The 24,392-nt window shown below is 44.1% G+C and overlaps 1 protein-coding gene across 1 annotated transcript; it reads right to left on the reverse strand.

The window, feature by feature from the left end:
• Positions 1–887: 887 nt before the first annotated feature.
• PALB2 (partner and localizer of BRCA2) lies at positions 888–24,235 on the reverse strand. Its single transcript, XM_049788115.1, has 13 exons — positions 24,185–24,235; positions 22,173–22,232; positions 21,534–21,636; positions 19,521–20,954; positions 17,621–18,417; positions 16,828–16,899; positions 15,155–15,316; positions 11,925–12,010; positions 10,813–10,974; positions 8,417–8,533; positions 4,575–4,662; positions 3,095–3,243; positions 888–1,095 (listed from the first exon to the last, which is right to left on the reverse strand). The coding sequence occupies exons 1-13, from the start codon at positions 24,233–24,235 to the stop codon at positions 888–890; spliced, it is 3,489 nt and encodes a 1,162-aa protein (XP_049644072.1).
• Positions 24,236–24,392: the final 157 nt, after the last annotated feature.

Below are 24,392 nucleotides of genomic sequence, written 5' to 3' on the forward strand. Positions count from 1 at the left end.
ACTATTTTTGTTCTGTTTTGTTTTAGGGTCACACCCTGGCCTGGAAATCATTCCCTGGAAGGCTCAGGGGACCATATAGGGATGCCAGGGATTGTACCAAGGTCTGTCCTGGATAGACAGCATGCAAGGCAATCGCCCTACTGCTGTGTTATCACTTGGGCCCCAATTTCCTGATTTTTGTTTGTTTTTTGGGCCACATTTGGTGACACTCAGGAGTTACTCCTGCCTATGTGCTCAGAAATCACTCCTGGCTTGGGGGACCAAACGGGATGCCAGGGATCGAACCGAGGTCTGTCCTGGGTCAGCCTTGTGCAAGGCAAACACCCTACCACTGTGCTATTGCTCCAGTCCCTGGTTCCTGATTTTTTTTTTTTTTGGCTTTTGGTTTTTGGATCACACCCGGTAGTGCTCAGGGGCTACTCCTGGCTCTACGCTCAGAAATCGCTCCTGATAGGTTCGGGGGACCATATGGGATGTCGGGATTTGAACCACTGTCCTTCTGCATGCAAGGCAAATGCCTTACCTCCATGCTATCTCTCCGGCTCCCTGGTTCCTGATTTTTAAATGCTTTAATAGTATTAAATAATAATGCCAAGCAGAATATATAAAAATAAATATTTATTAACATTTGAAGCTTTGTGTACATCTTTTAAAAGTAAATGTGCAAATGTGAGAATTAAGAGAAATCAACCTAACATCCTTCCCCCTAGAAGTTAAATATAAATGAACATTCAGGATTAGTGGTGCTTTCTCAGTAAGAACCTATCTGAAAGAATATGAATGGCTTTTAAATGCCCATTCAAATATTCCCTCTAGAGCTGCAACTCCAAAGGGTACACAAGAGGTCACATGGATACAGAGGACTGTTTGTACCAGCCCCTAATGTATTAGTAACGGTACACAAATATATTCCCATCTTTTTGTCCAGCCAGCAAGTGAGAGTCTGTACCTGACCATTTAACAAAGGACCAATTTTGGTCAGAAAGAGGGGGCAAGAGAGCAGTGCAATGCCCTAGAAGTAAATCCCAAATGGCAATTTTGCCTGAAGTCAAGACAGCAGCTGCAAAATTGTCTTTCACGTCACCTTCCAGGAACCTAAATGAAAAAGAGAAGAAATAATTCAAATCTCAGTTAAATGAAGAACAGGAATTCCATGAAAACCTGTACCTGATGGCAATTCTGGAACTACTGGCTGGAGTGGACAGTTGTCCACAGAACCACAGCTCAGGTCCTGCCCTTAGCTTCGCTGCACCTTTAATACTTGTGCCCCAGCTCAGTGACCTTCCCTCTTTCCATACCACTCAAGAAGCCTCAGAGGTCAGCTACTCTATAGGTAAGTTCTGGCTCCATGTCTGCTTGCTTGGGAGAAAGATTAGGTCCACACTACCCTGGAGTAGGATACACTTCCTCATTATCACATCATCTGTTTTTCTGTTTATTTTTATTTTAAAAATTCACTATTTTTAAATGACGAGCCTGTGATTTACAATACTGTTGATGATGGTTTCTCATGCACCTAATTATACCACCACAGCCAGCCCTCCTTCCTCCTTCAATTCATATTATCTGTTCGTTTCCATACCAGAATATACACAATATGCCCTATGCATAAGATGCATAATGACATGAGAGGCAGGGGAGAAATAATGCTATTATCTTTCCAGAGTGATTTTCATTATTTGAGATTCTCCTTTTCTGTATCTGGCAGGGCTTTCACCAAATTGTCACAATCACAATACAGATTTCTGCATTCAGCTACCAGGGCTTGAAGCCTAACATCAAAAACGACATGACACTGAGAAAATTATTTAATTTAGTTAGTAAATAAGTATAATGATCATATGGGATGCTGGAGATCAAACCCTGGTCAGCCATATGCAAGGCAAACATTTCAGGCCCCAGTTCAGAATGCATAAAACCAAAACAATACTAACTGACCTTACTGGCTAGAGCTCTGATAGAAAGAGCAGCTTCAAAAGTAAAACTGCCCTGTGTCAAACATGTTTTGAACAATTTTCTCCTGTGTTTTTTTTGGGGGGTAAAATTAGTTTTGTCTAAAAAATTATGACTTGTCAAGACTTTGAGTATAAGTATTCGGCTTTTGCTTTGAATAAATGGAACAGAGCTTGAATCCAACTTGAGTCCCTTGGCCTCTGTTTCCCACAGCCACCCGTACACACACCTTTCAAGGGAACCCCCAAGATTCTGTAGTGTTAGGGCTGATCGGTCTGTGACACTATCCGTTGTACTGGTGCATCTGGTACACTGAACAACAGTCAACAGATACCTAAGGTCCCTGAGTCCAAAGACAGTAGTACTATTGCCACGGTTGCCACCAGTCCTCAGGGAGTGAAAGGAAAAAAGATATTGTACAAAGAGCTGGTGTGCAAGCTTTTTGCATTTGGGAGGAACAGGTCTAAACCTCAGAAGCTCTATGGTTCCCTGAGCATTGAGCCAGGAATAACTCCTGAGGTCTTCCAGGTGAGGCCCCAAACCACAAATACAAAAGTGATGAGCATATGTATTCTCAATTAGAAAACTCAATGACTGTCATTTTTCTTTTTGTTTGTTTTTGGGCCACACCTGGTTGGCGCTCAGGGGTTTCCTGGCTCTGCACTCAGAAATTGCTCCTGGCAGTCTCAGAGACCATATGGGATGTCAGGGACAGAACCAGGATGTGTGCTGGGTTGATCAAGTGCAAGGCAAATGCCCTACTACTGAGCTATTGCTCTGCCCCTTGTTTTTCTTTTCTTTCTAAGAAGACAAAGTGTACTTGGAACTCTTTGCTAGAAAGGGCTCAAAGAAATGGGCATTTCAAACCTCCTCTCCCCCCAGCACTGGTCCAAAACCAAAAACCAAAGAAAACCAAACCAAAAGAAAAACAAAATACCTCGGGCAACTTTACACTGGTAGGAATCAGGAAGGAGGGGATGTGGGTGTTTGACTGCTAAACTCATTCTCTACACTCCAACCTACTCCATTCTTTGCTGTGATCTGCAGTGTTTCATGTTTTCATTCTTCTAGAAATACAAATCCCTGATGTTCATTTCTGCCTTTTCAAAGGTTACATTAATTAAATCAGTGCCATACTTGCCTTCCCACCTGCCCCTGAGGAAGACAGTAGAGCATCACCCCCATATTCAGGGTTGTCTTAGGGTTGATCACAATCAGCTGGAACACAGGGTTCCCCGTGCGCTCACTCTCTTTGGGACAAGGATGACTCAGAACGATAAAGAGGAGCCCCTGTTTAAGAGAAAAGCAAAAATAAGCAAACAACATTCACTGAGGGAAAACTAAGACTTTGGTGGAGGGGACAAGTGCCTGCCACAGAGGCGGGCTGACATGTGGGAGGGGAAGGGGGGACATAGGTGGAGGGTAGTGAACACCGGTAAAAGGATGGGTGTTAGAACAATTCACACCATCTTAAATATCTTTGTAACTATGTAGTTCCATTAAAAAAAAATTATTAATGGGGCCGATGTGATAGCACAGTATGTAAGGAGTGCCACATCTGGCAGTGCTCAGGGGTTATTCCTGGCTCTGAGCTCAGAAATCACTCCTAGCATGCTCAGGGGACCGTTTAGGACACCAGGGATCAAACCTGAGTCTGTCCTGGATCAGCAGCATGCAAGGCAAACGCTCTACCTTTGTGCTATAGCTCCAACCCTAGATTACACCTTGTTTTGTCCAAAACAAAAACCTTCCCTAACTCCCAGCAGTCCTCCCTGACTCACCCTTTTATGTGTAAAAGGCCCACCTAGACTGGATTAGCTAGAGATAGGAACTTTGTCACTCTCTATAGCAGTTGTGAATTGAACTGGTCAATAAAGAGAAGTCACTTCGGAGGGTTTGGGATCCACCAAGCTTGAGATTGGAAACTCCTCCAATTCGAAGCTTTTTACTTTATTCGGTGGACTGGTGGAGGGGAGGATTGGGGCCACACCCAGTGGCCCTTGGGGGTTGTTACTCCAGTCTCTGCACTCAGAAATTGTTTCTGAATCAAAAAAAAAAAAAAAGGGGGCCGGGCGGTGGCGCTAAAGGTAAGGTGCCTGCCTTGCCTGCGCTAGCCTCGGACGGACCACGGTTCGATCCCCCGGTGTCCCATATGGTCCCCCAAGCCAGGAGCGACTTCTGAGCACATAGCCAGGAGTAACCCCTGAGCATTACCGGGTGTGGCCCAAAAATAAAAAAAAAAAAAAAAAAAGAAATTGTTTCTGGCAGGCTTGGGGACCATCTGGGATAGGGACCATCTGGGATACTGGGGATGGAACCCAGCTTGATACCAAGTCGGCCACCTACAAGGCAAACACACCACCTGCTGTACTATCTTCCAGCTCCACACACTTTTCACTCTTAAACTTGGTTTCGATTATTAATTAATATGGTGACCTTGCTCCAAACCCATTCTCCCAAGATTGGATTACAGCGAGTGAAGCCTTACAGCACCAATACATGTTCAGCCAAAAGACCACAGTTATTTGATGTCAAACGGAAAACGAGCAGTGGAGAGGCTCCTCTGGCCACTGCCTGACTATGTGGACTCTTGCTTGGAAGATGCAGCATGCAGTACTCACCATTTCAGCATAGGCTTTGTGACAGACTGAGGCCTGGTAGGCATCGCCAATGCTCATCTTTTTCAGAAGTTGGCCAGTTCTTAAATTCCTTAGATATCAAAAACAGGCTGTTAACATTCTTTTCTTTTTTCGTATACTCTTAATCTTTATTGGGTATAATTTTCTAATTTGCATACAGGCAATATTAACTGAAGGATATTTTTTTTAACTTGGAATTTATTATTTTTATACTCTACTTATTGTCTCAAACTTTAGAATTCAGTTTTTACTACTACATAGTCTTCATAAGCTACCAACCAGTACAGCATTTGTCTTCACACAAACTTGACTTTCACATAATCTCTTATTCATCACATTCTTTAAGGGGTGAATAATGGAAAAACTAAGGGACATTGTTGTTTTTTTAAAGTTGTATTTTTATTGTTAATTGTGTATTTCTTTCCTTCTTTTTTTTTGGATTTTGGGGGCCACACCTGGCAACGATCAAGGGTTACTCCTGGCAGGCTCAGAGGACCATATTGGAAGCCAGGGAATGAACCAGGTTCAGCCGCATGCAAGGCAAATGCCCTACCCACTGCTCTGGCCCCAAGGGACAATGTTCTTAATTTTGTTTAGTTCAGATTAGCTAACTGTAGGTTTATTTTGCCAATAGTTTAATTTTATGGTTTAGTCTAGACTGAACCCTGTCATTAAAGATATATCCTTCCAGTTACACTAGGAAACCTTTCATTACCTCATTTACCTGCTGCTGAAGTCAGAAACATGGTTTTAATTTTTGCTTTTCTCTCATTATGATTCTGTCGCATTTCTTGCTCGGGGCTTCTTCCTGCTCTGTGCTTAGAGATCACTCCTGGTAGGGCTAACAGAACCATATGTAGAGGTTCTGGGGTGTGAACCCAGGTCAGTCGCATGCAAGGCAAATGCTATACCGGCTAAACTGCCTCTGTGGTCTCCATACCTCTTGTATGTCTAAACTTTCCTTGGAAGATAATGGTCAGGAAAAATTTAAATTGATAAACTGTGAGGCTATAACCAAAGCTGATTTATAAATATTCTAGAGCAAGACCAAGATAATGGAAAAAGCAGAGAAGATGGGGATGGGGTATAAAGTGGGGAGGAGAGATGGTGAATGTGAACATGGAGGAAAAGAAGGAAGCTTGTTGGATAGCTGAAGCTGAGAACTAAACCCTGCCACTGTCCCCATATCTAAGTGCATCCCAGTGGCCCTGCTGCTTGATATCCACGATGTCATGAATGCAGTTAGTGTGTGGTTTCAGTGTACCACAAAAAGAATGGGCAATGCAAGCAAATGTATGAGCCCCAGCAACCACTATAACCAGAGACAACTCAAGTGTGCAACACCTGTGAGTCCCATATGAAGTGTTGAAGCACTGTAGCCCAGGTGCCCAGTCACCGAAGAAACAGTAACAACCACCAAGGGAAAAGAAATCAAACATTGGAGCTATGGGGCCAGAGAGATAGCACAGTGGTAGGGCATTTGCCTTGCATGCAGCTGATCTGGGAGGGAACTCGTTCGATTCCTGGTATCCCATATGGTCCCCCAGCCTGCAAGAGTAGATTTTTTTGGGTCACACCGGCAGTGCTCAGGGGTTATTCCGGGCTCTATGCTCAGAAATCGCTCCCAGCAGGCACAGGGGACCATATGGGATGCTGGGATTCAAACCAGTCCTTCTGCATGAAAGGCAAATGCTTTACCTCCATGCTATCTCTCCATCCCCCAGGGTATATTTCTGAGTGCAGAGCCAGAAGTAACCCGAGTGCCACTGGGTGTGGCCCAGAAACAAATCAATCAATAAATGAATTAATAAAGTTTAAAAAATATATTAAGGGCCGGAGCATTTGCCTTGCGTGCACTAGCCTAGGACGGACCTCGGTTCAATCCCCCAGCGGCCTATATGGTCCCCCAAGCCAGGAGTGATTTCTAAGCGCATAGCCAGGTGTAACCCCTGAGTGTCACCGGGTGTGGCCAAAAAAAAAAAATATATATATATATATATATATATTTAAAAAACAAACTGGCTGGCGAGATAGCATGGAGGTAGGACGTTTGCCTTGCATGCAGAAAAGTGGTTTGAATCCTGCCATCCCATATCATACCCCAAGCCTGCCAGGAGCGATTTCTGAGCATAGAGCCAGGAGTAACCTGAGTGCCGCTGGTGCGACCCAAAAACAAAAATGAAACAAACAAATGTTGGGGCTAGACAAAAAGCTCAAGTGGCTGCTCACATGCTTGCATGCAGGAAGCCTGGGTCTGATCCTGGCACCACATAGTTCCCTGAATAGCTCAGGTGTGACCCCAGACTCCAGAGCCAGTAGATCCTGAGCACAGCCAAGCATGAAAGTCTGTTAGAACTACTACTGTCTTTTTTTTTTCCCCTGCCAGAACTATTTCTTTTATTTGTTTGTTTGTTTTTGGGCCACACGGTAGCACTCAGGGGTTACTCCTGGCTGTGTGCTCATAAATTGCTCCTGGCAGGCTTGAGATGCTGGGGATCGAACCAGGGACTGTCTCGGATGAGCCGAATGCCTCACTGCTGTACTATCGCTCCAGCCCCTCTTTCATTTCTTTGGTTTTTGGACCACACCCAGCAGTGGCGCTCAGGGGCTACTCCTGACTCTGCACTCAGAAATCGCTCCTGGCTGGCTCGGGGGACCACATAGAATGCCAGGGATCAAACGCAGGTCAGCTGCATGCAAGGCAAACATATCTGCTGTGCTATCGTTTCTGCCCAATAGTCTCTGGATTAGTTTTTCTTTTCCACCTATCTAAATTAATATGATAATCTTTTGTTGTTGTTTGTGGGCTACTACACAGGTTACCCGATGCTCAGGGGCTACTCTGACTCTGTGCTTGGTGCTCCCGGGAGGCTCAGCAGACCATATGGGATGTTGAGGATTGAACCCAAGTCTGTCCTGGGTCGGCAGCATGCTGGGCAAATGCCCCTGCTGTGCTATCACTCTGGCCCAATATGATAATTTTGTTAAGACAAATAGATCAGTGGGGGCCTGAGAGATAATATGGCAGATAAGAAAGATACTTGCTTTCCATATGGCTCATATAGATGTAATCCCCATCACCTAAGCCCCACCAGGATCCCTAAGTGCAGAGCCAGAAATAAACCCTAAATTGTGTTGGGTGGGGCCCAAGATAATATCTGATAATATAACAGAATCTTATTTACAAACTTTTCTTTTCTTTTTTTTTTGGGGGGGGGGGAAAGAGTGTCACACCTGTCAGTGGTCAGGGGTCTGCGCTCAGGGGTCATTCTTAGCGATGCTTGGGGGACTATAGGGGATGCCAGGCATGGAATCTGGATCAGCCACATGCAAAGCAAACACCCTATCAGCTGTGCTATCACTCCAGCCCCTATTTACAGTCTCTTTTTGAGGGGTATAACCAGTAGTGTTCAGGGCTACACTCTGAACAGGCTACACCCAGCTCTGTGTTTACAGGGTTACTCCTGGCTATATTCAAGGGAGTATGTAATGCCAGGGATTCTCCCCAGTCCTCCTGTATGCAGAGTAGGTACTGCAGCTCTTTGAATGATCATCTTCCCATCTTTATTTATAGGCCATCTCACCCTTTCTCTTCTATATGATTTTGGGGCTACTTCTGGCTCTGCAATCGGGGGTAATTCCTGGTGGGCCCTTAGGCACCTTATGGGGTGCCAGGGACTGAAATCAGTTTTGCTGCTTCCAAAGCTAGTGCCTTACCCACTGGACTTCCTCTTTGGCCCCTATGTAGTCTCTTATGTAACTTTAATCTCATGAAGACAGAAGGGGTGAACTATTACAGATGAGGCCCTCTGAAAAAAACTTACCAAATCACAATGTTGTTCATTATAGTGGAACCAAGCAGGGCTTCTGGCATCCCTTTGACCTCAGCAAAAGTTACTATGGTCTCTTCAGGGGACATCAAAAATTGTTTTTCCTTGCTTCTGCATTTAAAACAGTGCAAGAATCAATATTACCAAAGCTGTTGCTAAGCCAGCTGTCCATATATTATTAACCTACGACTATACAGGTTACTATATAGACTAATCTGACACTAGAGAATTATCTTAACCAGTTTATATATCTTTAACTTTTTGTAATGATCCTAATATTATTATCAAATTATCTACCTGGAAAGTACCTCAAATCCAACAGATTCAAAATGAAATTTATTTACTTTCTTTTGGGGAGAGAGAAAGGGAAGTCACAACTGGTGATGCTTAGTGTTACTCCTGGTATACATGCACACGTGCCACCATCTGGCAGTGCTGTGGGAACCATGTGGTTCCGGGGACTAAATTCAGGCCTCTAGCATTATAATCTATGTGTCCAATCCTTAGAGTGATCTCCTGGGCCCTTTTGTTTTGTTTTGGGCCACACCAGGTGACACTCAGGGTTTACTCCTCGCTATGCACTGCTTGGGGGACCATATGGAACACCAGAGGATTGAACTGCGGTCCATCCTAGGCTAGCGCGCACACAAGACAGATGCCTTACAGCTTGCACTACCGTTCCAGTCCTGGGCCCTCTTTAAACCTCTCTTCACTCCTATCCATTATTCAGGTAACCAAGTTCAAAACATAGATATTATCCTTGTCCCCTTTTCCTAAGGGGACAAATTACTAAGTTCTAATGATTTAATCTCTCTAAACACATTTTTTGGGGGCCATGTCTGACTGTTCTCAGGTGTTATTCCTCGCTCTGCACTTAGGAATTATTCCTGGCTGGCTACGGGGACCATGTGGAATGCCAGGAATCAAACCCGGGGTGGCCGCAAATGCCCTACTAGCAGTGCTATCACTCTGGACACCATAAACACTTCCTTTTTTTGGCATTTTGGGCCACACACTGTGACACTCAGAGGTTACTCCTGGCTATGCGCTCAAAAATTGCTCCTGGCTTGGGGGACCATGTGAAATGCCGGGGGATCGAACCAAGGTCCGTTTTAGATTGGTTGCATGTAAGGCAAATGCCCTATTGCTGTACTATCACTCCAGTCCCATTAAACACTTTCTTAATTTAAGAAAATAACTATTTTGTCTTGTGTTAGATTATTGCAACAGGTCATGAGTAAGATATACAAAGTAATGTTTTCTATTATTAAGAAAGTCTGATATTGGGCTAGAGCACATAAGATATGCTTTTCTCTTGTATGTGGCAGACTCAGGTTTGATCCCTGACTTCCATAAAGTCCCCTGAGCACCTCCAGGAATGACTCCTGAGCACAGAGCCAAGAGTAACCCGAATGCCACTAGGTGTGGCCCAAACCCCTAAATAAAAAGACTGATACTAATTATAATAAAATATTTTGAATTTTAGGCACCCACAGATGTCTAATAAACATGTAGGTAGAGGTCAAGAAAAGTTTCATAGGAAACCCTGCTTGCTAACTTGGAAACAATAAAAACCAAATATGTCTTAGACTCTGAGGTTCCTGTTCTATTGGAAGGCCACTCTGAAGGATACCCCATACCTGGTAGGCACCTTTGTGCTGCCATGCCCACTCTTGCCTCTCCAAATATCGTTTCTACGTTAGTGTTGCGGCAGAACCTGCTCACCACAGCACAAAGACAAGAGGCTGGTGATTCAACTTTCTCAGAAACCCAAACACAATGGCAAGACTAATTCACTTTCAGGGCCGAAGTGGTGGCGTAGGGCATAAAACATCTGCCTTGTGTGCACTAGCCTAGGACAGACCATGGTTCGACCCCCAGCGTCCCATATGGTTCCCCCAAGCCAGGAGTGATTTCTGAGCACATAGCTGGGAGTAACCCCTGAGCATCATCGGGTGTGGCCAAAAAACAACGCAAAACAAAAAGATTATTCACGTTCGTTTTGGCCACACTCAGTGCTCACAGCTACCTCTGGCTCTGTGCTCAAGGGTTGATCTTTGGTGTTGTTCAGAGGACCAGGTGGTGGTAATCACATGTTGCTTTCTTCATGAAAACCCTTGCTCCAGCCCTTGGTGCTCTCTCCCTAGCCCAAGATTGTTTTTTCTTTTATCTTTTTTCTGGTTTATGGGCCACACTCGGCAGTGCTCACTGGTTACTCCTGGCTCTGCACTCAGAAACCACTCCTGGCAGGCTCAGGGATGCTAGGAATAGAAGAGGTCCGTCCTGGGTAGGCCGTGTGCAAGGCAAACGCCCTACCACTGTGCTATCTCTCAGGCCCATCCAAGATAGTTCTTTATCTAATACTTAAAACCAACCATTGCATCTCTTACCCTCCATCTTCGGAAAATGTCATGACTTCTACTTGCTGATCACAATGGGTCCCACAGCTACTGACAAGTCTCCGCTCTGCCAGGCCAAGTACAGCTTTGATATTCCCAGAACTCAATAGTATTTGCTTTTCACTTGTGTCATCCAAGGAATAAAATAATGCCCTTATGCAAACACCAAAAAAATGCAAAAGTTAGGAGTTAAGTAAAGGGCTAAATTCAAATTTTTATTTTGGGGCCACACACAGCAAAACTCAGGGATTACTCTCAGCTCTGCACTCAGGAATCACTCTTCATAGTGCTCAGGGGTACCAGATTTCGAACCCAGGTTGCCTGCATGCAAAATAAGTGATTTATTCACTGTACTATCTCTCCAGCCCAATTAAAATTTATTTATTTGGGATTTTATTGGCCACATTTGGCAGTACTGAGGGGATACTCCCAGTTCTGTGCTTACTTCAGGGGTCAATCCTAGCATTGTTCCAGCATGATAAGCCCACACTCAGCCTACTGAACTATCTCCCCAAGCCCCAAGATTTTAAACAGAATTTTGAACTAAAAAATGTCATTCTTTTGCTTGTTTTTTGTTTGTTTGTTTTGGGGCCACACCCAGCAGTGATCAGCAGCTATTCCTGGCTCTGCACTCAGAAATCACTCCTGGCAGGCTCAGAGGACCATATGAAATGCCAGGGAGGGAGCTCCAGTAGGTCCTGGGCCTGCCACATACAAGGCAAACATCCTATCTGTTTTGCTATTGCTTGACCCATTTACTTATTTTTTTTAATTTTTTATTTTTCATTTTGTTTTTATTTTTGGGTCACACCCAGCAGCGCTCAGGGGTTATTCCTGGCTCCATGCTCAGAAATTGCTCCTGGCAGGCTTGGAGAACCATATGGGATGCTGGGATTCGAACCATTGACCTTCTGTAGGCAAGGCAAATGCCTTACCTTCATGCTATCTCTCCAGCCCCCCACTTACTTATTTTTAAACAAATCTGAATTTAAATTCAGGTTTTATTAAGGCTCAAGTTTAGGTTATATAGCCTGTACTAAAAACAAGGGACAGAGAAAAAAGGAAATTAAAAAATTACTCCATAAGAATTAAGAATTATATACCTGATTTCTGTGATTTCCAAATTTCCCAAAGCCATACACACAAGACTACAAACACCAGGCACTGGAACTATTTGTAATATTGGAACCTATACAAAACAAAGTAACCAAAGGTTATGTTTGATTCTTTTATTTTTACTTAAAACTTCAAAAATTTATCACATCCCTTTTTATAGTCACTGTACCAAGATAATTCTCAACATTAGAATAAATGTAAGTTCAGCAAATATCCCTCCCTCCGTCCCTCCCTCCCTCCCTCCCTCCCTCCTTTCTTTCCTTTTAGGGTTTTGAGCCACACCAGTGATGCTCAGAAGTTACTCCTAGCTATGCGCTCAGAAATCGCTCTTGGCATGGGGACCATATGGGACGACAGGGGATCAAACCACAGTCCATCCTAGGTTAGCGCATGCAAGGCAAACGCCCTACCATTTGTGCCACCACTTCCACCCCTTTATTTTTATTTATTTATTTATTTTGGGGCCACAACCATCAGTACTTAGGGCCAACTCCTGGCTCTGCACTCAGGGATCACTTGTGGAGGTGCTCAGAGGACTAAATGAAGTACTGGGCATTAAATCCAAGTTGATCATGTGCAAGGCAAGCACCTATTCACTGTACTCAAACACCCTCTTTTTATAAGTTTTCAACTGAAAAATGTTACATGCAAAACACTGTTTAATACAGTGTTTAATATTTAGTACAATCTACACTTTAGCAACCAGGCTTTAATTAGGTTATTTCTGGATATGAACCAATAGAATAAATAGTTACAATTAATTAGCTCACTGAACAGTTATCGTGTATGCAAAGCACAACACTACGGCTATGGATAAGAGAACAAGAATGAGATGTGGGTAGGAGAAATTGTATAGTAGGTAATGTGCTTGGATTGCACATGGTTATCCTGAGTTCAATCTCCAGCACCTCATATGCTCACTCAAGCCTGCCTGTCATCCCTGAGCACACAGCCAGAGTATGCTGAGAGCCAAGAGTATGTCTTAGGCACAATTGGGTCTATCCAAAAGCCAAAGCAAAAATAACGAAATATATTAAAGTATCTATCTTTTTTTTTTTTTTTTTTGGTTTTTGGGCCATACCCTGTGACGCTCAGGGGTTACTCCTGGCTACGCGCTCAGAAGTTGCTCCTGGCTTCTTGGGGGACCATATGGGACGCCGGGGGATCGAACCGCGGTCCGTCCTAGGCTAGCGCAGGCGAGGCAGGCACCTTACCTCCAGCGCCACCGCCCGGCCCCTTAAAGTATCTATCTTAAGCATTTGCATGTTTGACAAAAAAAAAAGTTAACTGTGAGTCTGTTAATTCATTAGACAATAAAACATCCTTTCATGAAGCACATGAAGTCTATCAAATCATCAGATTCTATCATTTATGTGTATTACAATGTATCTGTCAATTTCACCTAAATAAAGATGAATAAATTTCAAAATAAACAAAAACACATAAATAAGGTGACTACATCGTGGAAAAAAAAAACAGATTCAAAACCTTTAAGCACATCAGGTTTACTACCACATAATACCATATATACTCGAGTATAAGCCGAGTTTTTCCGGCACAAAACCTGTGTGGAAAATCCGAACTTGGCTTATACTTGTGTCATACAGGTTATTTGATTTGGTGTGCAAACACGGAACTAAATGCACGTAGTCTCCGGTCATCTTCTGCCGTCTGCTGGAGGGGGCAGTGCCTCAGCTCAGTCCACAAGTCAAGGCTGAGCTGAAGAGGTAGGCTGCTGAACTGAACTGGATGCCACTAAACTATTTAACCCACAATATTCTGTGCTTTGTATGAAATTGACAGCAGTGATGATGGTATCTACAAACTCAGTGATGATGACAATGTCTATGTTTTATTTTTATGTTTATTTTATTTATTTTGTTTATGTTTATTGAGACCCTCACATCAGTCAGATACAGCTAAAGCTCTGTTTGACATATAGATGAGGAGGAGAAATCTAGTTTTGAAGGATTTTAACCTTTGTGATTTAGCTTGATTACCTGTTAAGCTACGGTTTTTCTGCACTTTATTTAAAGTTTTAAATTTACGGTTGCTAGTTTGCAGGTTTTCTTTAGCAGTAAATATTGAAAAACATTTAACCTGATTCCTAAATTATTATAATTGTTTTGGTTATATATTTTTATTTTTAAAATTTAACAGTGGCTGCTGCATTTTCCACCTCGGCTTATACTCGAGTCACTAAGTTTCCCCAGTTTTTAGGGTAAAATTAGGGGGTTTAGCTTATACTTGGGTCAGCTTATACTCGAGTATATACGGTAAATTATGAATTAAGGTGGATAAGGACTAGAAAAAAGTACATACAGAACCAGCAGAAATACTGTTCTAGTGCGTGTGTGTTGATTGGGATTGGGGGAGGTTGGGAGGAGTGCAGCAATCAGTTTAAAAATCCGAACAGAAGGACCTGGAGAGAGATAGCACAGCGGTGTTTGCCTTGCAAGCAGCAGACCCAGGACCTAAGATGGTTGGTTCAAATCCCGGTGTCCCATATGGTCCCCTGTGGCTGCCAGGAGCGATTTCTGAGCAGATAGCCAGGAGTAACCCCTGAGCGCCTCGGGGTGTGGCCCACCCCCCCCCAAAAAAAAAATCACAGATACAGAACTCCAAACATTTCTAGCCACTCTAGTGTAAGCTATCTCTAGTTAAATATGTGATAAAGCAAATTAAGAACCATCAAGGAGCCTAGATGGTAGGTATATGAATGTTCACTATTCAACAGTGTTTGTTTGAAAAAAAATTTTTTTTTTTTTTGGTTTCTGGGTCACACTGGGCAGCACTCAGGGGTTACTCCTGGCTCAATGCTCAGATCATTCCTGGAAGACTCAGGGGACCATATTGAATGCCAGGATTCGAACCACCATCCTTCTACATGCATATTTGAAAATCTTTATAATAAAATGCTGAGAAACAAAACAGGAGGCTCACAGGATCACAATTCCAGTGATTTTCATTTTAGGGGTGTGGGCCATACCCAAAGGTGCTCAGGGGTTACTCTTGGCTCTACCCTAAGAAATTATTCCTGGCATACTCAGACCATATGGGATTAAGGGATTGAACCCATGTCCACTATATGCAAAACAAACACATTACCCACTTGCTATCACTCCAGCCCCCACAACCCCAGTTTTGGCAGGCTGTCCATCTACATACACGAGGCACATGATTAAAAAGAACTTTCTGCTCTAAGCTTCTGACTTACCTCGGTGAAGTGCCAGGAATACATTTTTTCCCACTGCAAAGTATCCAGGGGCCTCCACAGAGAAACTAGGTATTCACAAGCTGTTATTATACATGGCTCTTTGACACCAGCTATTTCCCACCACACAGCACTCACATCCACAGAGCATGAACCTGAAGGATGCTGACACAGAATGGCAACAATTAGGTTCAAGTGATAGTTCAGGTCTGTTTTGTGGGAAAAAAAATATGAAAAACAATGACTTTAAGAAATCAGGGGGCCGGGCGGTGGCGCTGGAGGTAAGGTGCCTGCCTTGCCTGCGCTAGCCTAGGACGGACCGCGGTTCGATCCCCCGGTGCCCCATATGGTCCCCCAAGAAGCCAGGAGCAACTTCTGAGCGCATAGCCAGGAGTAACCCCTGAGCGTCACAGGGTGTGGCCCAAAAACCAAAAAAAAAAAAAAAAAAAAGAAATCAGGCCCAGAGAGATAGCACAGCGGCGCTTGCCTTGCAAGCAGCCGATCCAGGACCAAAGGTGGTTGGTTCGAATCCTGGTGTCCCACATGGTCCCCCGTGCCTGCCAGGAGCTATTTCTGAGCAGACAACCAGGAGTAACCCCTGAGCACTGCCGGGTATGGCCCAAAAAACAACCAAAAAAAAAAAAAATCAGATGAGGGGCCGGAGTGATAGTGTAGCAGGTGAGTGTTTGCCTTGCACGTGGCTGCCCAGGACTGACCTGGGTTCGATCCCCGGTGTCCCATATGGTCTCCTGAGCCAGGAGCTATTTCTGAGGCATAACCAGGAGTAACCCCTTATATCACTGGGTGTGCCCTCACCCCCCAAAAAAGAATCAATGAATTATAAGGTATATGTAAGTAAAGTTTTAAATGGGTTAAAAGAACTTTTTGAGTCTTTGTAACTTTGGGTTGTTTTTCTATTGCTTCTTTTTTTTTTTTTTTTTTTTGGTTTTTGGGCTACACCTGGCAGTGTTCAGGGGTCACTCCTGGCAGGCTTGGGGGACCATATGGAATGCCAGGATTCAAACTACCATCTGTCCTGGATCGGCCATGCAATACAAACATCCTATGGCTGCGCTATCTCTCTAGCCTCTTTATGTTGTTTCTTTGGGTCACACCCAACGGTGGTCAGGAGTTACTCCTTGCTCTGTGTTTGGGAATTACTCATGTTAATACTTGGGGATCATTGGGTTGGCCAAATGCAAGGCAAACACCCTATCCGCTGGAGTATCACTCCAGCCCTGTCAAAATATATATATTTTTTAGTTTTGGGTCACACCCGGCGACACTCGGATTACTCCCGACTCTGCGCTCAGAAGTTGTTCCTGGAAGGCTTGGGGGACCATATGGGATGCTGGGATTCGAATGGGGTCCCGTCCTGTGTTGGTCCTGTGCAAGGCAAATGCCTTACCTATGTGCTATCACTCCAGTCCCTTCAAATTGCATTGGGGGGTGTGTGTGGTTGCGTCACACCCAGCAGTACTCAGGGGTTACTCCTGACTCAATGTTCAGAAATCGCTTCTGGCAGGCTCAGGGACCATATGGGATGCTGGGACTCAAACTACCATCCTTCTGCATGTAAAGCAAATGCCCTGCCTCCATGCTATCTCTCTGGCCCCATCAAATTACATTTTTTAACATGAAAGACACAAGATACATTTTAGAAAATGTCTTCTTACCTTTAGCTTTGAAACTAACTGCAGGCTGCCTGGTTTTAAGTTATCATATGAAGGACGGCCTTCTAGTTCAGTCTAGGAAAACAAAAATCAAACTATTAATCTATACCGTATAGCTGCTGCCTATTATCACTCAGGTATCAAATGTCAACTTATATGTTGTTTTCTTTAAGGTAATAGCAAAGCTTCAAATGCAACTGTTTGATTGATGACAGATTGTAGGAACCCCCAAACACACACATACTAAAAGAAGGATTTTTTTTGTGTGTGTGTGTGGTTTTTGGGTCACACCCAGCAGTGCTCAGGGGTTATTCCTGGCTCCAGGCTCAGAAATTGCTCCTGGCAGGCACGGGGGACCATATGGGGCGCCGGGATTCGAACCGATGACCTCCTGCATGAAAGGCAAACGCCTTACCTTCATGCTATCTCTCCGGCCCCAGGATTTTGTTTTTTTGTTGCTGTTATTTCTGATCTTTAGTTTTATTTGTAGGCGGGTATCATACTGGGTGCTGCTCAGGATATATTCCTAGCAGTGCTTGGGGGAACAATATAGAATGCCAGGGATCAACTTAAGCTGGCTGCATGCAAGGCGAGTGCCCTTCCCACTGTACTATCCCTCTTCAGCCCCTAAAAAGTTTTCATTAATGTTTATTTTCCCATATGAACTAATGTTTATAGTAAAGTCATAACAAAGAAATAGGTGAAAAGATTTTGAAATATAAAGGTAGCAAACTGTCCATACTCACTAAGAGAATTCATTTTGCCCAGGAAAGTTCACAAAGGAAGAGGCTTGTACCTGCTCAGTGGATTTTGTCTGTGATTCCTGGTATAGATTCCTGAGTGGATTTTCTTCGCACACGGCTAACACAGCTTGAGGACCTGGATCACAGGCGGGCCATCCTTTCCACTCTGACCCGCCCATGTTGCTACCTAAATTCCGTGGGCTGGTCTGCCTGGTGCACTGTTTACCATCCTCATAAAGACTGCTTATGGTATTTGTGGGAGAAAGGCAGGATTTACAGCTCCTCTGCATACCGTCTGCAGATGCAGACAGTTTTTCACAGTGTTCTGGGGAGCACGAAGCTGGCGTGGTACCTAAGATGGGGAAAGTGGGCGAACACAGACTCATGGTTGGCTTGTCACTATCATCCAGTACAGTAGTGTTTATGGGAGTGAAAAGTAGAACCGATGAAGAGAGGTCCCCGTGCTTAGGCTGGGTTTTCGGATTTGACAGTTTGTGCCGTGCATTTCTTGGTGGAATGATCTCCTCTAAATCTTCCATCTCTACCGGTTTAGGAGTGTGTTCCTCCATAGCCACCCTGTTTTCCTCCTTACGATTAAGACGCCTTTCTTGATACTTTGATTCAAAAAGTTTCCCTGGCTTTTTTGGGCAGGACTTTAGTTTTTCAAGTTTAAGAAGTCTGAAATCCGCATCAGGTAACTCAAAGTCTCTGACTTTGAGAAAAGATGACAGATGCTTTAAAATTTGCTTTTCATTCCTAAGAAATGGAGTACTGAAGGCACTATTATCCAAAGGTAAGTATGCATTATCAGGACACAGAGAATCCTCTTTTTGATCACAAACTTCTTTCCCTAAAACAGAAAGCATCAGCAATAACAGTCAATGAAAAAGAAATTACTATGCAATAGAGTGGACTTCTAAGCTCCAATCTAATACAAAATGCTCATGTTTTTCTCATTCATGACTTGAACATTCCACATTCCAATGATAGGCTGTTACTTCTAAGAACAACTCCCGTTTCATAGCCTTAAAAATGCAGGGACCGGCGAGGTGGCGTTAGAGGTAAGGTGTCTGCCTTGCAAGCGCTAGCCAAGGAATGGACCAGGGTTCAATTCCCCGGCGTCCCATATGGTCCCCCCCCAAGTCAGGGGCGATTTCTGAGTGCGTAGCCAGGAGTAACCCCTGAGCATCAAATGGTGTGGCCTGAAAAAACAAAAAACAAACAAACAAAAAAGTACAGTACCAGCAGCATTAGTTAAAATACCAGGGTCTAGTCCTAGCACTGCCACTGATTTGCTGTTCCCTTCGGCTGGCCAAATTGATTTCTAGTCTCTTATGAGGAAGCTGGATTAAGATTCTCTATAAAGTCCTTCCTTCTCTCAAATGATGATTCCAGTGTGGCCTTATGGTAGATAAATAGCTGACATGTCTGAGATCTTGTGTTTGGTTCCAGGCATTATGGATACCCTTGGATATGATTCCTGGCACCACAACAGAATATCCCAACCTAGTGCAAGCCCCCTCCTCCTATATTACAATGACATCAATACTAAGATGCCAATAGGCTACCAAGAGTATTACTGACAAAATGCTGACTCTTCTCACTTTAAAAAATGGGCGCGCGTGCGCGCGCACACACACACGCACACACACACACACACACACACACACACACACACACACACACACACACACACAAAATGGGCACACTCAAAAAAGATATCAATGGGGCTGGAGCAATAGTATAGTGAGCAGGGCATTTGCCTTAAACACAGCCAAATCTGGGATTTGATCTCTGGCATTTCAAGCATGCCAGGAGTGATTTTTGAGTGCAGAACCAGGAGCACTGCCAGGTATGGCCCAAAGACAAAACAAAACAAAACAAAAAAGATGTCAAGTGTACTATCAAAGATCCCAGCTAACATATGTGCAGGACCCATGATTAAGTGAATACCTGCCTCAGAGAGCACAGTGGCCAAGTGCATGACCCTGGTCACTGTAATAACATCAATGATAATGAAGGGAACTTGTTCCTTGGATCTAGCAGCAAGAGAACTGTCAGAAGTTGGCAAAAGTAGTTTATGACGATCTAATGCAGAGGAGACACTTGACTTACTTTTTCCTCTGTGTTTTCCACCCAAAGGCTGAGACACTAACTTCTTTGAAAGGCCATCTTCAGTGGATCCCAGGGTCGACCTGACTAGATTTAAGGAGTGAAGTATCTGAGGTCTGTTTGAATTTGATTGGTCCATGCCTGGAGCAAGTATCCCAGTTCCACTGTGTTCAGTTTCTTCAGAGGCAAGACTTACATTTTCAGTTGCTTCCTTTTTATTTTTCAAATTTTTCTTTCTGGCACCTAAATGATTTTGGATTACAGCTTCTAGGGCAACTTTCCTCTGGGAATCTGACATGTGTCGCGTTGTTCTAACGTAATATTCTGCAGGAAAGAGAAGTCCTTCAATCACTGTGCAAGAATGTGCTTGATTTTCTTCAGAAATAGGAGCAGTTCCTTCAGGACTGATAATCTCAGACTGACTTCCAACCATCTGTTCTTCAAGACACCCATTTCTGTATTTCAGGCTGTTACTGGGAGATTCTACAGATGCCATTGTGTGATGTTCACTTAAGTTTTGGTTTTCATGTGCCAATAAATTATCAGAGGTGTTTTCATTTATAGAAGGTAAGCTGCCTGTCTCTAAGTGAAGACATCTGGACATCTGGTTATTTGTATATTCACCTTTATTTATCTCTGGGATATCTTTAAAGATTGTCATGTTTTTCAAAACACTTTGCGCAGCCAGTTCACAGTTGCCTTTTGATAGATTGTGTTGACTACTACTATCTAATGAAGAATGCAAAGGAAGTGAAGTCCCCCTGGGAAAAGGATTTCCTTTTCGTAGGGCCAAATGGGGCTTGGCAGTTGATGACATAAACACCCCCTCTCTATCAGCTTCTGTGAGTGCTACAGGACAATCTGGAATGTCATACTTAGGAGTTAAAAGGCAAGTTATTTTTTCACTTACTGGGGTCCTAGGATTGTCCCTATTGATTTCTCCCTGTCTCTTTAGTCTTCCTTCAGAGAGTACAAAAGACTCAGCATCAAAGATAGTGTGTCCCTCCTTTGAGGTTAATGTTCTCTTCTGCTGCTGCTTCTTCCTCCCTGGCAGCTTACCCTGAGTTTTCTCACCATCAAGGACACTGTCTCTGTAGAAAAAATGTTCTTGGCTCACATCTGTTCTCTGTAGATAAAATTCTTCCACAGGACCATTGTCAGGGGTAAGGGATTCTGGGTCAACGTCAAGAGTGACAGGTGTCCTTTCTCCAGTTTCTTCATCAAGAACAGTATTGGTTTGTAATGGATCACAAGGAGATGCTGTATTTTTAGGTTCTGAAAAGTAAAAAATAAAAAGTGCATATATTTTCTTTTTAAAATGAAGTAAAAAACAACTACTTACTTTTAGATATCATATTACATATTATCAAACACTTTAGAGTCAACCAAATTTCATGCAGGCAGACTAAAGTTAAATATTTCTTTACTTCTGCAGCACTCAGAGCTGAATCCAGGGCCTCAGACATGCAAAACAAGTGCTCTACTACTGATCTATGTCCCTAGTCCTGTTAGATACCGCTTTTATTGGAGGAGGGGGTGAAAACACTATACTAAGTGAGGAGCCAGCCCCAAAGGCCTGAGTGGAGGGCATCATGCATATGGAATATCCAGAGTAGATAAATCTAGTAAGGAAAAGGATATTAGTGGTTGTATGGAGCTAAGATTTCTTTGTGGAGTGGTGGGATATTCTAGAATTAGGCATCAATGCATAATTTTGTAAAATGTAGATTTGGGGAACTGTATACTTGGAAGAGTCTCTTATAAGTCCTTAACTCCAGCTGTGAGAAAAAGAACTCACAGTCCCTGGAAAACAAATAATACTAAAGCAAGCAGAAGTGAATGGCCTAGTTTTACCTGAAAGGTTTAGCTGTGATAAAATTTCCTGCTGGAACAAGCAGTCATGTTCTCCCACTATTTTCTTACTGGAATTCTTAAGTTTCTCAGCTCTTTGGGCACGCTAGAAGAAACAGAAACAGAATGTTAAGCATAATTTTAATACATTTAAAAAAAAGAGTTTGCTTATTTTTGTTTTTTTTTTTTTTTGGGGGGGGGGTCATACCCTGCGGTGCTCAAGGATTACTCCTGACTGCACTCAGAAATTGCTCCTGGCAGGCACAGGGGACCATATGGGATGCCGGGATTTGAGCTACCATCCTGGATTGGCTGCTTGCAAGGCAAATGCCCACTGCTGTGCTATCTCTATGGCCCCTAAAATAAAGTCTGCTTTTAATAAACAACAGGTTCTGTTGTTGTTATCCTTGTTGTTTTGGGGCCACACCTGGTAATAATCAGTTACTCCTGGCTCTGCACACAGGAATCAATCCTGGCAATGTTTGGGGAGACCTTATGGTATAACAGAGATTGAACCCAGGTTGACGGTGTGCAAGGCAAGCGCCCTAATAGCTATACTCTCCACCCACTCATGCACAGCAGTTTTTCGAGATGTAGTCTGTTCTACAATACCTCAGTATTGTACAAGAGCAAGATTCTTACCTGCAGGCGGGCTAGTGTCTTGCTGTATTCTCTTTTCAAGAACGCTAATTTTTCCTTCAACTGGAAGAAAAACAGTGAACAGAACTGAGTAGCTGTGAAGTGGTGGTCAGATAGCAGGGGCAAACTCCCTTTCAGGCTCCACTGAGCAATGTTCAGCAGGTCTCTTACACAGAAATCAGTGAGGGCAGAAGCAAAGGCCCCAGCTACTTCAGATTCCTATCAAACAAGAGATCCTCTAATATCTCAGCTCAGCAGAAACTGTTCTGATCATCTGGAACATTTCTTCTCAACTCCTTTCTCTAAGTCACATCTGATATATTAAACCTCAGCTTGGTGTTTTATTTCCTGATGTAGATTTCTAGGTCCTTCTCCAAAGCCTGGTTTACACGTTACTTCTTGGTATTTTCTGTTACTGTTTCATTTTTCCTTTTACATTTTGGGCTAAACCCAGTGGTGCTCAAGGCTTACTCCTTCTCTGCACTCAGGAATCACTCATAGTTGTGCTCAGGGGATCATATGGGGTGCTAGAGATTGAACTGGGTCTGCATTTGCAGGGCACTATTGCTCGGGCCCTTTCCACTGTGCTTTAATTAGAGCAGTCATCACACTGTTACTTATTTCTGTCTCCTTTCTTCGCAGGACATCATTGCAGGTATCCTCCCACAATATAATTGGGAACTGTCATTCTCTCTCTCTTTTTTCTTAGTGGCACTCTGGGATTACTCCTGGCTGTGCGCTCAGCAACCACTCCTGGCAGGTTTGGAGGGTCACATAGGATGCTGGGGATGGAATCCGGGTCTATCCTGGGTTGGCTGTGTGCAAGGCAACACAGCGTCCTGCCGCTGTGCTATCTATCCGGACCCAAGGAACTGTCATTCTCAAACCGTGCCTTCAACCAATCTCCTATTTGTCAGTCATGCTCCCAAGTGAACTCTAGCAACCAGAGCTCTTCAAAGCTGTTAACAATAGTTCCAGAAGCAAGATCTTCAGTGTGGTTATGCTTATGCAGAGAAAGGAATATAGGTAATAGCACAAGAAAACAGATGAAACCGAGTAGACAACAAGTGTTTGGACAATTAGGACATCATCAGTGCCTGGCCTTTAGGAGGGATGACTTTATAGATGGGGGCACTGGAGGGGTGATTCAAGCACTACACAGAACTCAAAACGTATACAGAAGGAGCTAGTTCGAGGAGGCTGGGAGGAAAAGTAATTTGACTTTTTGCTATCTCATCCATACCAGGCAATTTTCCTGTCCACTTGAAAACCACTTTCCTTGCATCCTTCCTTTGCCCCTGATACCAGGCAGGAAGAGGGTGATGGAAGAGTCTAGCACTAGAAAATCAGTAGGATCATGAGCACATGTGATGGAAGGAACTAGAACAGCTCCTAGAAAGGCTAGTACGACCAGGGACTCTTTGTGATGCGAAAGTCTAGCACAACACTTGGAAGGTCGAGTAGGACCACTGGCACACATGGTGGAAGAATCCAGAATGAGGCTTGAAAGAGGTCCGCCCCTTGCACGAGCCTCTACCATGGATGGGCGAAACTACATTACTATTGAGCTGACTCTCGAAATCACCCCAAAATCCAGCACCTACCACAAAGATGATGCTCCCCCTTACTCTACTGAATACTCTAGACCAGCCTGGGATGTGAGGAAGGCGAGTAAATGGAAGCTGGGCGGGTCCTCCATAGATAAACTTTCTCCTTCCCAAATAACCCTGCCGGTTCCGTAGGGGATTGGAGGAGACAGACACACACGAGCGATCGGAAGGGCCCAGAGGAAAGATTTCTCTTAGGGGTGCAGAGTGGGCTGTGGGGGTGACGAGTGACTATATCTTGCATCGTGTAGAAATTCTCTTCAAGTATCTATCCCTGCTGCAAGGCAACGTTTGCTCTTGAAGCGTCCCGCGAGAGGAGCTCAATGGGGGAAAGAGCACAGGCCAGAGATGACGGCCTAGGGCACCAGGGAAAAGGGATCCCTCTTGCAAACTCGCCCCGCCCCGCACCTTTTCCTTCTCCGCATCGCTCAAGAGCTTCCCTCCGGAAGAATCTTCCATGGGGCCGGCGGGCGACCGAAAGAAAACCTTAGCCTCTTTGCCCGTCCCGGACCTGCCGACACGAGGACCCGATCTGGTCCCCGAAGCCCAGGAAATGCCCAGGGCACGGAAGTAGCTAGAGCCGTGGCTCCGCTCAGCGCGCGTCCCGTTTGCCCAC

Source organism: Suncus etruscus, chromosome 15, assembly GCF_024139225.1.
Source record: "Suncus etruscus isolate mSunEtr1 chromosome 15, mSunEtr1.pri.cur, whole genome shotgun sequence".
NCBI lineage: Eukaryota > Metazoa > Chordata > Mammalia > Eulipotyphla > Soricidae > Suncus > Suncus etruscus.

Bases quoted from the DNA above. Each gene is read 5' to 3' on its own strand.
- PALB2 (XM_049788115.1), bottom strand. From the start codon at position 24,235: ATGGAAGATTCTTCCGGAGGGAAGCTCTTGAGCGATGCGGAGAAGGAA. The intron at 16,900-17,620 runs GTACAAGCCTCT...TTGTTTTCCTAG, and splicing joins AGACAAAATCCACTGAGCAG to ACTGAACTAGAAGGCCGTCC. The intron at 4,663-8,416 runs GTAAGTTTTTTT...TTGATATCTAAG, and splicing joins ATGAACAACATTGTGATTTG to GAATTTAAGAACTGGCCAAC.